The sequence below is a fragment of the Trichosurus vulpecula genome, chromosome 7, assembly GCF_011100635.1.
Source record: "Trichosurus vulpecula isolate mTriVul1 chromosome 7, mTriVul1.pri, whole genome shotgun sequence".
Lineage (NCBI taxonomy): Eukaryota > Metazoa > Chordata > Mammalia > Diprotodontia > Phalangeridae > Trichosurus > Trichosurus vulpecula.
Genome location: NC_050579.1, coordinates 104,763,169 through 104,776,443, shown reverse-complemented (window position 1 = coordinate 104,776,443; position 13,275 = coordinate 104,763,169). Strand labels below are relative to the sequence as shown.

The 13,275-nt window shown below is 39.6% G+C and overlaps 1 protein-coding gene across 2 annotated transcripts in view; it reads left to right on the top strand.

The window, feature by feature from the left end:
- Window positions 1-13,275, top strand: part of ESR1 (estrogen receptor 1) — a 454,084-nt gene that overhangs the window by 408,818 nt on the left and 31,991 nt on the right. For both annotated transcript variants that reach the window (XM_036767141.1, XM_036767140.1), the window contains one exon: window positions 3,674-3,807. In XM_036767141.1, the coding sequence (XP_036623036.1) occupies window positions 3,674-3,807 (134 nt within the window). The remainder of the gene's footprint in view (window positions 1-3,673; window positions 3,808-13,275) is intronic.

Below are 13,275 nucleotides of genomic sequence, written 5' to 3'. Positions count from 1 at the left end.
TGTGCCAAACCTTCTTAGAAATAAAGCCCATGAAAAACAAAAAGGAAGAAGATTTGGGAAAACCAACTTGGTAGAAGAAAATGAAACAAATAGCCTCTCATGGAGAAAATGACAGAATATTCAGAAAGGACCAGAAGAAAGGCTGGTTATTAAGATACTACTTTCTCAGTTTCTAAACTGAACTTTTGCTCACAGCAGGTGAATGATGGTTTCCTCCTACACTTAAACTTCCTCCCCTGCCGGTGTACAGTCTGTTAAGTAAACAGAGACTTTATACTGAGAAAGGAACATTTCTCTATTTTGGCTATGAGTTGTTATTTTTAAAGCTTCATTCTCCAAACATTTTCTGCATCCTTGTTTATTTTTTTTCACTAGAAAGAAAATTTGCTACTTTAAAAAAATTAAATTTGTTGTGTGATCTCTCAACACAAAAGGCCACCTCACTATTCCGAGTGACCAGCTTTACTGAGTGACCATCTATTGAATATTTTCTCACATCACTCAGCCTGTCTGTGCCTCAGAGAACTCTCCCTTTAATGCATGCATTCAGCTTTAGAGCCAAGGCAAAATGCCCTTAAGAAACTTTTCTGTCAGTTTCAGGCATGAAACCACACCTGCACTGAATTGCCAGAAAAAAAAATAGTACTTACAAAATTTAAACTTTAAAAATTAAAGGTAAAAATTGGTTTGATACACATGACACACAGAGATCACTGGTTCAAGACATCTAGACATGGACTATGAGAAGCAAGCCAGATTTTTCATAATTCTTCTTAAGCCATAGATATTTTTGATTAGCTGTAGTTTAAGGAAAGCCAATATCCCACTGTTTTGTATAATTTTTGGTTGTATATGATTCTCTTTTTTGGACCAAATCTGTAATTTCATTGGCATAGGGAAATTCTCATGGTGGAAACTTTTTTTTGTTATTGTTTTTAACCAATGCAGATCAACACCTATTCCGCAATTTATAATCTCAGGTGCTTGGGGAAACTGAGGCAATCCTTTTACACCTCCCTAATTAATTCACTATCCCATTCACCACATCAACCTTAACAAATCTTTGCATCCCTCCTCAATCTTCCTATGGCTTTCTCAACCCTGCCTCTCAGCAAGAACCTCATTTTGTATTTTACTGAAAAATTGAGGCCATTCGCAAAGAGCTCCCTCTTCTCCTCACACATCTTTCAGATGTCTTCTGCTTCTATTTCCTCCTTCATCCCTTTCCCTTATGAGAAGGTCACCCTCCTCGTTGCCAAGGCAAATTCCTTTACTTGCACAAATGATCCCATTTTGTCCTTTCTTCTCCAGAAGATTACCCACCCTATCACCTCTATTTTCTCACCACTTTTCAACTTTTCCCTTTCTACTAGTTATTTCGCTATTGACTAAAAACACGTCCATGTCTCCCTCATCCTGAAAAAGCCCTCACTTTATCTGTCCATCTCTGCTAGTTAATGTCGCATGTCTCTCCTCCATTTGGTGGCTAAACTCCTTGAGAAAGTCATCTACGATTAGTGCCTCTACTTCCTTTCTTCTTATTCTCTTAACTCTGCATTCTCACTTTTGATCTTGTCGTTCAATTGAAAATCCTCTCTCCAAAATTATCATTCATCTCCTAATCTTCAAATCTAATGACCTCTTCTCAATCATCATCTTTCAAGATCTCTCTGTGGCCATTGACACGGTTGATCACCCCCTTCTTGATACTCTTCTCTCTAGGTTTTCATGACACTGCTTTTTCACACTCTCCTTTGTTGGATCTTCATCCAGGCCATACCCCTCTCTCCCTAGGCTCTGTCCTGGATCCTCTTCATTTTTCTTTCTAGTCTAATTCAATCATTTTCTAATCTAATTCAATCAATCTACACAATTTTACCAGCTCCCATGGATTATCATCTCTATGCTAATGATTCCCATATCCACTTATGCAGCCCTCATCTCTAGCCTTGCATCTCCAGTTACCTATTGGACAACTCAAACTATACATCCCCAAGACATCTCAAACTCAGCATGTCCAAAACTGACCTCAGTCTTTTTCCCTTCAAGCCATCCCCTCTTTCTAACTTCCCTATTACTGTTGAGGGCACTATATCCTCCCAGTCATACAGGCTTGCAACCTCTGTGTCATCTTCTATTACTTCCTCTTTATCACAGCCCTCTCTCCACAATCCAATCTGTTGCCAAGTCCTGTCAATTCTATCTTCAGAGCATGTTTTGTGTATATCTTGCCTTCCTTCTCTGATACTGCCAACACTCTGGTGCTGAGCCTTATCACCTCACACATTCTGGTTGGTCTCCCTTCCCCAAGTCTCAGCTTTCTCTGCTCCATCTTCCACTCAGGTCAAATCAATCTTCCTAAATCACAGGTTTGTCACACCCCAATGCCCATCTCAGTAAACTTCAGTAACTTCCTGTTATCTCTAGGATCAAATATAAAATCTTCTGTTTGGCTTTTAAATTCTTTCTTAACTTGGCCTCTTCCTACCTTCCCAGTCTTCTTACACCTTATTATCCTTCATGCTCTCTATGATGCAGCAATACTGTCCTCCTTGCTGTGCCTTGTATAAGACATACTGCATTCTCTCCATCCTTGGCTTTTTCACTGACTGTCCCTCATTCCTGGAATTCTCTCTCCTCTCCTCTCCATCTCCTGGCTTCTCTGACTTCTTTTAGGACCCAGCTAAAATCCCATCTCCTTATCCCCCTCAATGCTTATGTCTTCATTCTAAATCTGTCTAATTTATCAATTTATCCCATTTGTCTTTTTTTAGCACATAGATATTTTTGTTGTCTCCCCCATTAGACTGTATGTTCCTTGAGAGGACAGACTGTCTTTTTGCCTTTCTTTGAATCCCCAACCCTCAGTACAATGCTCGACACATGGTAGGCACTTAATAAATGTTTGTTGACATGACTTTTCTTACTCATTATCACACAGCTTGCCTGTTCTTACAACTTACTCTCTGTGTGACCTTAGACAAGATATTTACTAGTTTTATGATGCTAGGCAAGCCACTTAACATCTCTGGGTTCTGGTTTCCTCATCTACAAAATGAAGGGATTGAACTCAATGGCCTCCAAAACTGTAGTTTAAGAAAAAAAAATGTTCTCATTTCCTCTAAGACTGTGTGGCATTATTCTCTATCATAAGACAATACTGCTAATGTATAAAGAGAAATCTCTTTTTCCTCCTGTACTTTGAGAACAGCATGAGGAAAATGGTCATGAGCAAGTTTTTCAAAGCTCTGTACTTTCCTCCCAGAGCTGACACAGAGTGGGACCAGTATGTTCTTTATCTAGGCCATAAGTGGCAGGCCTGATCATTAGTTAACTATATCCAATGGTCAGTGACTTGTAATATCAAGTTGTACACACTCTTACCTGATTGTTTTCTATAACTCCATTATTCTCTCTTACATTTTTAGGAAAGACCCCCCAATTCAAACCAGGGTGCAGCAATTCACCTCCTTTATCCTCTCTATTACATTTTTTCTAAGATTTGAAAATATCGTTTTTTTAGGATGAGAAGATTTGTAGGTGCTTTGCCTTCCTTTACTCAAATGATCTAGATTAAGGGAAAAAATGGACCACAGACTCCTATCAGAGATTTGAATTTAGTTCACTTCTGTGAATATAGACCCATCCATTAACTCTATTTTTGTTTTCACAGGAACCAGGGGAAATGTGTAGAAGGGATCGTGGAGATCTTTGACATGTTACTGGCTACATCCTCTCGCTTTCGAGTGATGAATCTCCAGCAGGAAGAGTTTGTGTGCCTCAAGTCCATTATCTTACTTAATTCTGGTGAGTTGGTGATGGGCAATAGAGAGTGGAAAGTTTCAGGATGCCAGCTGTCTTTGTTGCATTTTTCAACCAGACATAGTACATGTACTTGAAGGGGGAAGTGGTAAAAATTGAAAGAAGCAGCCAACTACTTCTTATCTGAATTGACTCAAAGAAATTGAAGTTGTACTGGTCAGATCCAAGGTGTCAAATAGGTATTGAAGTGCCGAAGAAAACAGATTCCTTTTTGTCAGAAAGATTACTGCCTTTTTCAACCATCAACAAATGTTTTTATGGGTACACATCACATATACTTTTGCAAAGTGCAGAGTTGATGATCCCATTAGGAATGATGGACCATTGCTAGCTCTCAGTCATAAAGACAGGAACATATCTGAGAGTGGCAACACTCTTGCTCAAAAATGACAGGATGAGAAGCATAGCTGGATTAGAAATAGGGCATTAGAAGGAACCAGGGCCCAAAACACTGGAATGCAGTAAATTGGTCCAGGCTAAAAGGAGTGTTTTTCATTTTGTCTATGGAGTCTAATTCCATGCTTCCCTCTTATTTATTCATTTTAGAAAGCTTAGCTAAGAGCGGCATCTGTTTTTTTAATGCTGAGGCTGGCTGATATCTAAAGAGTCATCCTAGGTCACACAGATGGAATCTACAGCTCAGCCTAAATTAGTGTCCAGGCTCCTCCCAAATCCTGATCTTTGGATGTCAGCACTAGAAGTAATGACAGCCTCTAGAACATGAAAATCAACCACTAGTTATAAAGTGTAATATAAAAAAGCCTATTGGTTATACGTGCATCTTACCCCCATAAACACCTCATGAATATTTTGCTTTGGGTTCCCTAAATCCTGAATCAATTAATTTTTTGCCTTGTTTGCCAAAGCCTATGTATCTGGTATGGATCCCATTCATAAAGCCGTGCAGAATGTATATCTAGTTCTCTCCAACTTGACATCTTTTTTCATGTTTTATATCTTTCTGGTCAATATCAATCCCTTCCCATCTTCCCTGAGCCATTTTAGAATGGAAACAAAATAATTTTCCATTTCTCCTCACCACCAATGCTAGTAGCCTACATTTCTCAATGGTTATCATGGTAATCACATTCACTTATCAACTGATAAATGAAAATCTGTACTATTACCTTAGCTGAGGCATGAAATACTGGACCAAAGTTACATGGGTAAAAAAAAAAATCTAGTCTATACTAAGGAAGTGATTACCACTTGATTCAAGTTTCTGGTTCCACTCACAGACATTGTGCTTTTCATTTTGATCATTTGTCCTACATACTGAAGGGTCCCGATCCCACAATTGCTTTTTAGTGGCATGAGAGTTCTGGGAGCAGTGCCATTCGCCTAGACAGTGCCAGGTCTTGAACCTGCTCCTTCTTCTTAGATGGAGAGCCTGGCAAATACTGATAGGTTCTGAGTGGGCAATCTGGCTAACTTCAGTGAAAGCAGGCTTTTTTCAAGTGTTGGGCTTTCTCTCCCCCTTTCCCTCCTTAACCAGGAAATAATACTCAGATAGGAAGTAAAATTAGCCAGGACTGGGTAATCAATGCTAGCTTATGTTCTGGTCTTGGTGAATCAAAAAGAATGGACCAAAATCAACCTAGGCTTTTGCCTGCATTGATGTTTTGTTTGTATGAAAGGTTTTCCTTTCATTTTATTTTAATGCTGATTAAGAAGGTAAGCCATTTGTAATCAGTAGATCGAATTGCATTGGTTTTGGAGCCACAGAAAGTCTAAATTTGTAAAAAAAGCAATCCTTTTCATTTTATTTATTTAAAAAAAAAAAGACTCGCGACAGAGAAAAGGCTCGGGTAAACTCAGAATCTGTGCTCACAACCAGATCTGGAATTAGTCCTTCAGTCTTCTCATACCAGTTAAGGCTTTCTTCATTCTTGCTAGAACTTTACTCAGTTATCCATTCATTGTCCATACCTTTGATGCACCTATGAGCTCCCCTTGTAGTCCTCCAGAGGGATTGAAAGCCTGCTTTTGAGACGTAAGATACTGTACATTGACAAGGTTAAAAAAAAATCTCTGAGACACCAAGGCTTGTCTGTCCTATCAAGGACAGTGTTACTGTTTCACTAACTCAATAACAAAACAGTATCTGTCTCTCCAGCCCCGTAGAAAATGAAGTAAACCTCACCAGTGTAAAATTGAGCTATGATTTCAAAGAGCAGACTTTCTACCCCAAACTGCTCTGAGCCCCTCATGCTATTTCTTGAAAACAAAAGTTAGGGAGAATAAGTATCTGAATCACATAGGCAACTACAGGGTGTGGGGCCCCTTTGCAGAGGAAAGAGAGCCTGTCAATGAAAGGTTGGAATAACTGTGTCAACACTGATTTTCTCACTTCCAGAAATGGAAAGTTACAAAACCAAAAAAAAAAAGCCAATCCCCAAAAAGACAAAAACCAAGAGAGGCAATGAGGTCAGGGGTCTGATCCAGGAACACTAAAGAATGGGAACCTGACATGGATCTGAGGAGTAGTCAGTGGTTCCTATAGACATACCTGGAATAAACCACAAGGGAAAAGAAACAGGAAATTGGGGCCTGAACATGCTGTTCAACTGCCCAAGCCCTCAAAATGTAACAGGCTCAGATTTCTCTTTGACTTGCCACTGTCTGAAATTTTCATTTTGCTTTATTTACATTGGCTCTAACTTTGGGTCAGAGGAGAAGAGATCTCCTAGAATACCTTCCCAGAAAGGCAACAAGATCCCTCAAATCCCACTACACTGGGGCTGGGTTTAGCAGTCAGGGGAAGGACCCATGATACTCATCATGACTTGAATGCCCTATAGGGAAAATAATTTAATTCATTACCCCACTCCCAAAATCTAAGTTTTATACACAGAGTGACCCAACCCTTACTTTTCTACCTCATTGCAAAAGACAAAGTTTTTCCTGGTTAGGCCTGAGATATATTCATACAGAGGATGGACTAGAAAAGGCAAAGAGATGGAGTGTCATGTCTGAGAAACAACAAGAATGTTTGTTAGTCTGTACTGTAAAGTGTGTGAAGCAGAGAGATACATAAAATGAGGGAAAAGGAATTGGAGCCAAATTGTTAAGGGCTTTAAATATCAAATAAGTGAGTTTCCATATGAACCTAGATGTAATAGGGAGCCACCGAAGTCTTTTCTAATGGCACCCCTAAATTGGTCTCTTTGCATCTTCTGCATATTGTTGCCAGTTATTTATTATATCCTTATATGGCATGACTTTGAGTCCCCTAATCATCCTTATCACTCCCCTCTAGACATATTACAGAATATCAGTGTCCCTCCTAAAATTAGTATCTAGGACTCCAACAGTGGTCTGATAAGGTCAGAGGCCAGTGGGACTATCATTACCTCCCTATTCCTGAGTACTTCCGCCAGAAATAGACTAAGCTTACATTAGCTTTTGTTTTTGTTGGCTGCAATATCACACTGTTGACTTACTTTGATTTTACATTTCCCTACGATCCCCACATTTTTTTTTCAGACGAACTGCTATCAAGATAAGCCTCTCCTGTCTTGTCCTCGTGATGCTGTTTTTTTTGAATCTGAAAATGATTTTACTTTTCTTTCTTTTATGGCTTATTATGATTAAAAAATTTCCATACCAGGTGGCCAGCTTATTGATGGGCCTGCCTCCTAGTGATTAGCCCCTCCATAATTCTAGAATGGTCCTTGGAAAACAGATTTAGGCAGACTCAGGCATGACTACATTGTGATGTGTATTATCAGATGGAGTTTCCAAATCATTGGATCACTGATCCATTTGAGTATAAGACCTATTTCTAAAACTACATGGAAGCTCTGAATCTTGGAATTGGAAGGACCTCAGAGTATACCTAGTTTAACATGCACTTGAATGAAATTTCCCTGTACAACTTATTTGATAAGGGATCCTCCAGTGTTTGTGAAGCACTATTTCCCAAGGCATCCCAAAACTACTTTGGAACTGCTGTACTTGCTAGGTTGTTGTTCCTGATATCAAGACTAAATTTTCTTCTTTGCTACTCCTACTACTTGTTCCAGGTTCTTCCCACAGAGGTCATGTAGAACAAAACAACCCTTCTTCTATGTTTTAGTCCTGTAAACTGGAAGAGAGCTATCCTGCCTCTCTCCCCAAGTCTTTTCTTCTCCAAGCTAAACCTCTCCAGTTCTTTCAGACAATCCTGATGTGGCACGATCTCAAGGTCCTTTATCATCTGGAGACTCTCTAGTTTGTTAGTGTTCCTATCAAAAGGTAGTACCTAGAACCGAATATAATATATTAGAAGTTACTGACCAGGGTTGAATATAATGAGACTCTCACCTTCCTAGTTCTTGACACTGCTATTTCCTTTAGGTAACCTAAGATCACTGCAGTGCCTGGCACATAATAGATACATAATAAATGTTAGCAGACTGATACTAGCTTTGAGGGCTATAGCATCCCAGTAAACTTACACTGAGCATGATGTACCTCATGCTTATCAGGGACATTATATCCCTTCCTAGATCTCTGTTCTCCATTTATTCTTCTCCCATTGCATAAACCTGAAAATTATTCTGGTGATTTAGAAAGGGAGGTGCATTTATTTAGAACCCCTTGGCTCTAAATAATTTGACCTTTATCAAGGTCAAATCATGCAAAACTACCTTATTTTGAAGTAGCATTACTAGAATATTGAATCAAAGGGCTGCCTTAGATCTAGAACACCCAGATTTTAGCAAGGCAGTTGATGGTCTTTCTTTGAGAACAAAATGGTGTGGACAAAATGGGCTGGATGATAATGCAGTGCGTGTGTGTGTGTGTGTGTGTGTGTGTGTGTGTGTATGTGCACGTGCATGAGAAGGGTGTTATCAGGAAATGATAGCTATCTTCAAGTATTTGAAAAGCTGCTATATAGAAGAACTTGTTTTACCTTTCCCCAGAGAGCAGAACTAGGCACAACGAGTAAGGTAGTAGTAAGTGGTAGCTTTAGACTGAGAAAAACTTCCTAACAATTGGAGATTTCTAAAAGTGCAATGGACTGACTCAAGATGTGATATTTTCTCTATCAATTGAAAGGCTTCATCTAGAGGTTGGGTGGCCATGTTTCAGGGATGTTGTAAAGGGGATTCCTATTCCTTGTATTAATGTCATGACCACAAGGATTTCTTCCAATTCACAGATTTTGTGATTCTGCTTAATCTCTCTCTCTCTCTCTCTCTCTCTCTCTCTCTCTCTCTCTCTCTCTCTCGTGGTAAATATAGTAGTAAGAAAAAAGATTGCAGGCATATTTCCATATCTAGAAAATGAGGACATTCCTTAGTATGGCATCCTACAAATAGACACAACAGATGGCTACTAGCCAATCCCTAGGACTGGGGGAAGGACCAGACCTCCCTGGAGCTGAGCAGGCATGGTCTGAACTGGAAAAAGAAAATGTAAATTGAAAACACAGTCCAGGTCTCCATCAGCATGCCAAGATTGAAAGGCTAAGATGGGCAAGAAGCCTGGGTTCTGGGCAAAGATTCAGAGCTGAAGGAGTTTGGATGAGATTAGGAAAAGACCAAGTTGACCATACATCTAATACAATCTGATTTCCCCACGCTTTGGTCTTTTTATTATAGCAACTTGTTTTCTCCAGGAAGAACCACAAAGCCACCTTTTGACTCAGTCACCTCCATTAAGCCATTGGCATGTCCACCATTGCTCCCCTCTATAACACCTCCCTCTGCCTTGGGTTCATGGGTTGTGGAAAGATTTACCAATTCCAGAGCATAAACAGTATGCACTGACCCCTGTGTCCTCTTCAAAGTTTCAAACCACAATCATTCTGCAAAAGATTAGAATTACTCTCATCATATCCATAAGTCAGAGGTAGCCTGAAAAAAACCTACTTATCTTTCTGTAATTATAGATAGAGGTTCTGGTCTTGAGTATTGCAGGAAGGACTGATACAATATGGAATAAATATTAAATAAAGAGGACAGGTCCAGCTGGTAAGCCACTAGATGGATGGAGACTGTGCCCATTGCCCTATTTGCCAATTTTAGGAATGGTTTTTGGCATGGAGGCAATAGAAGGATAGTTGAACTTGGTCCCCAGTTCACAAGGATTCCTTGAAGTGAAAATGATGTTTAGACACCAGATTTGTATTATACTCTTGTGGCTTGTAGAGTGAGGCTCAAGTTAGCCTGGTGCTCTCCCAGTTATTCAGTGATTATCTGGGAACTACAGTGGATAGGGGTGATTGAAGGAAAAGTCCTTGTTTGGAATCCATCATTCATGTAGAAGAGTGAATTCCAGGTAGTGGAACAGCCTAATCACCTCAATAGCAGGTAGTATAACCCAGAGATAATGTTCCTGGATTCACTTTGGGTACTCTTTATGACTGTCTCCTGGGCCTTCTCTTCTCCTTCTATATCATTTCACTTGGTGTTCTCATCAGCTCCCATGGATTTATATACCATCTCTATGCTGATAATTCTCAAATCTATCTTTTGGTGCCCCAATCTCTCTGATGACCACCAAACACATCTCCAATTGCCTTTCAGATGTCTCAAATTGTATGTCAAGTAGACATCTTAAACCCAATATGTCCAAAAGAGAACTCATTAGCTTTCTTCCTAAACCCTCACTCCTTCCTACCCTCCCTATTACTGTAGAGGTTGACAGCATCATCCCAGTCTGGCAGACTCACAACCTAGGAGTCATCCTGGATTCCTCACTCCCTCTCATTCCCCACATTCAAGCTGTTAAGCTGTTAGCAAAGCCCACCAATTTTGCCTTTGCAACATCTCTCAAATGTGCCCCCTTGTCTCATCTGACACCAGGACCTCATCACCTCATCCCTTGATTATTTTAATAGCTCATCAGCCTACCTTACATCTCTCCTCACTCGAATCCATTCTTCATTCATCCACTAAAGTGATTTCTCTAAAATGCAGGTCTGATCATGTCATCCCATCCCCAACCCCTACTCAGTAAACTCAAGTGGCTCCCTATTGCCTCCAAGAACAAATATAAAATGTTCTGTTTAGCATTCAAATCCTTCATAAGGTTCCTCCTACCCTTTCAGTCTTATTATACCTTACTCCCCTATACATACTCTTTGATCCTATGACTCTAGTCTCTGGATAGACACTCCATCTCTTGGCTCCAGGAATTTTCTTTGGCTGTCCCCCATGCCTGGAATGCTCTCTCTGTTCCACTCTGACACCATATCTCCCTGGCTTCCTTTAAGTCCCAACTAAAATCCTACCTTCTACGAGAAGCACTCCCCTCTCTCAATTCCAGTGCTTTCCCTCTTTTTTCCTATTTATAAATTTCATAAATATAAATTTCCCGTTTATCATGTATATAGCTTGCATTATATATATATATATATATGTATATATATATATATATATATGTATGTATATACATATAATTTGTTTGCATGTTGTCTCTCCCATTAGATTGTAGTCTCCTTAAGGACAGGAATTGTCTTTTGACTCTTTTTGTATCTTCATTGAATAAATGATTGATTGATGGAAAAGTGTATCTTTATTTGAAAGGTCATATATAGTATAGTCAGGAAGTGTGAAATATACTGGGTAGCCCAATTAGAAATGAGAGATAGAAGATGATGAAGCCATGAAGGTCTTTCGGGGAATAGATGAGTAACCTTGGTCTTTGTTGGGAGTTCCAACACATAAGAAGAAGTGGTTAAGCCACTGCCAAGATGGCATTATGGGATAGGGGAAAGTTTATGATGAAATCTAGTGTTGGTCTCATCCAGGATCAGAGGGAAGCTGGCAGAGATTACAGCAAGCCTGCTTGCTAGACCACTCAGTCGTTGGTTAACACACTTCATGTGACTGGACATATTTGTTGTGGACTCAAAAAGTCATGGTTGACTCTTTGTAAGGCCTTAAGCAAGCTCCTGTTAACCAATGCTGGGCTGTTTTGGTGCATATGGGAAACTACCTATCTGAATTTGCTAGGAGGGAGGCATAGATAGCATTAGAGTTGTGGGAGTCTATCTGAGGCCAACACTCTATTGGGTGCAGGCATCTTAACCATTTGAAAGGAAGTTAATGGAACTTAAGTGTAGCATCTTGCTTTTGGATTGGTTCTATTATTTCCTATTGGGTTTAGTGACTGAAAAGTTTATGGGAGGGAAGTCCAGGGTAGCTGCTACATTAGATGTCATCATTCAGATTTTTGAAGCAGTGCATCTGTGCCAGATTATTTTGTCCAGGAGCATAGACAGTGGGCAGTGGAAAGAGAGATGTCTTTGAAGTCAGAGGGTCTAAATTGCTTTGCCACTTGTATCTGTGTGACCTTGGACAAGTCCCTTAACCTCCACGGGCCTCAGTTTTCTCACCCATAAAAGGAAAGAGTTGGACTAGATGAGCTCTAAGTTTCCTTCTAGTTTTAGAGCTACATTCCTTTAATAGTATAAGTAGTAACAGACTTGAACATCATGAAAAAATCTGTGCTGATTGAGCTGCCAAGTACTTTGAAAGTATTCTAGATTCTTACAGTCAGAGTGGATACTAATGGAACACTACTAGGCTGCCAGGTGCTGTCATAGATAGAGTGCTGGTTTTAGAATTAGGAAGTTTTGAGTTTCAATATTATCTCAGACTAGCCAAGTGACCCTGGCCAAGTCACTCAACTCATCACTCAAACTTTCTTCATCTGTAAAGGATTACCTTGGTAGTCCTTGGAAGGCAAACAAGGGTGAGTTGGAGATTCAGTCAGAGGTGGCTGTTGAATGCTGAGACTCAAGGGTGGGGGCAAGTATGAATAGGTTCTAGAGAACAGATTTAGAACTGGAAGAGTCTAAATGAGATTCAGAAGCTGAAATGCAGGTATTGCAGGGGATAAAGTTTATGTTAGAATACAAGAACAACACCAACAGCAATAATTCTTTTATATGCGATTTTTGGTTTGAAAAGTGCTTTACAAACATTTTGTACCCATTATCCACCGTACCCATTACAATGAGTAAAATCCTGCCTACTTTCCTTTTCCTATTCAGTCCTGGACCTAGCTCATTGTCCATATAAGTAGTAACTGTCTGAGATATTCATGTTGATGAATAAACTCAATGGGATAATTCCATCCAATTGTTTATTATGGGCAATAAATATTCTTCATTCACTTGCTTTTTCCTGTGTATATGTCTGATCTTTTTTGAATGAATTTGGATCTTAGTGATGGGATCCTGCAGTGACTTCTGGACCTCAGTGCAATCAGCTGCAGACAGGAGCATCTTTAGAGACTCCTACTTGGATTTTGGGCCAAACATTTTTTATGACAATGAAAAAAAACCCAAACCTCTTTGGCAAGCATGTGTTTCACATCTTCCTTGATGTTGATAATCAGCCACTCATTGAACATGTTTATCTCCATGATTACTTGCATTTATATGTGTATATATCTTGAATTATCTTAGCATTTATATAGAGACATCTTGTTTCAGAAGAGCCTTTAAGGAGAAGA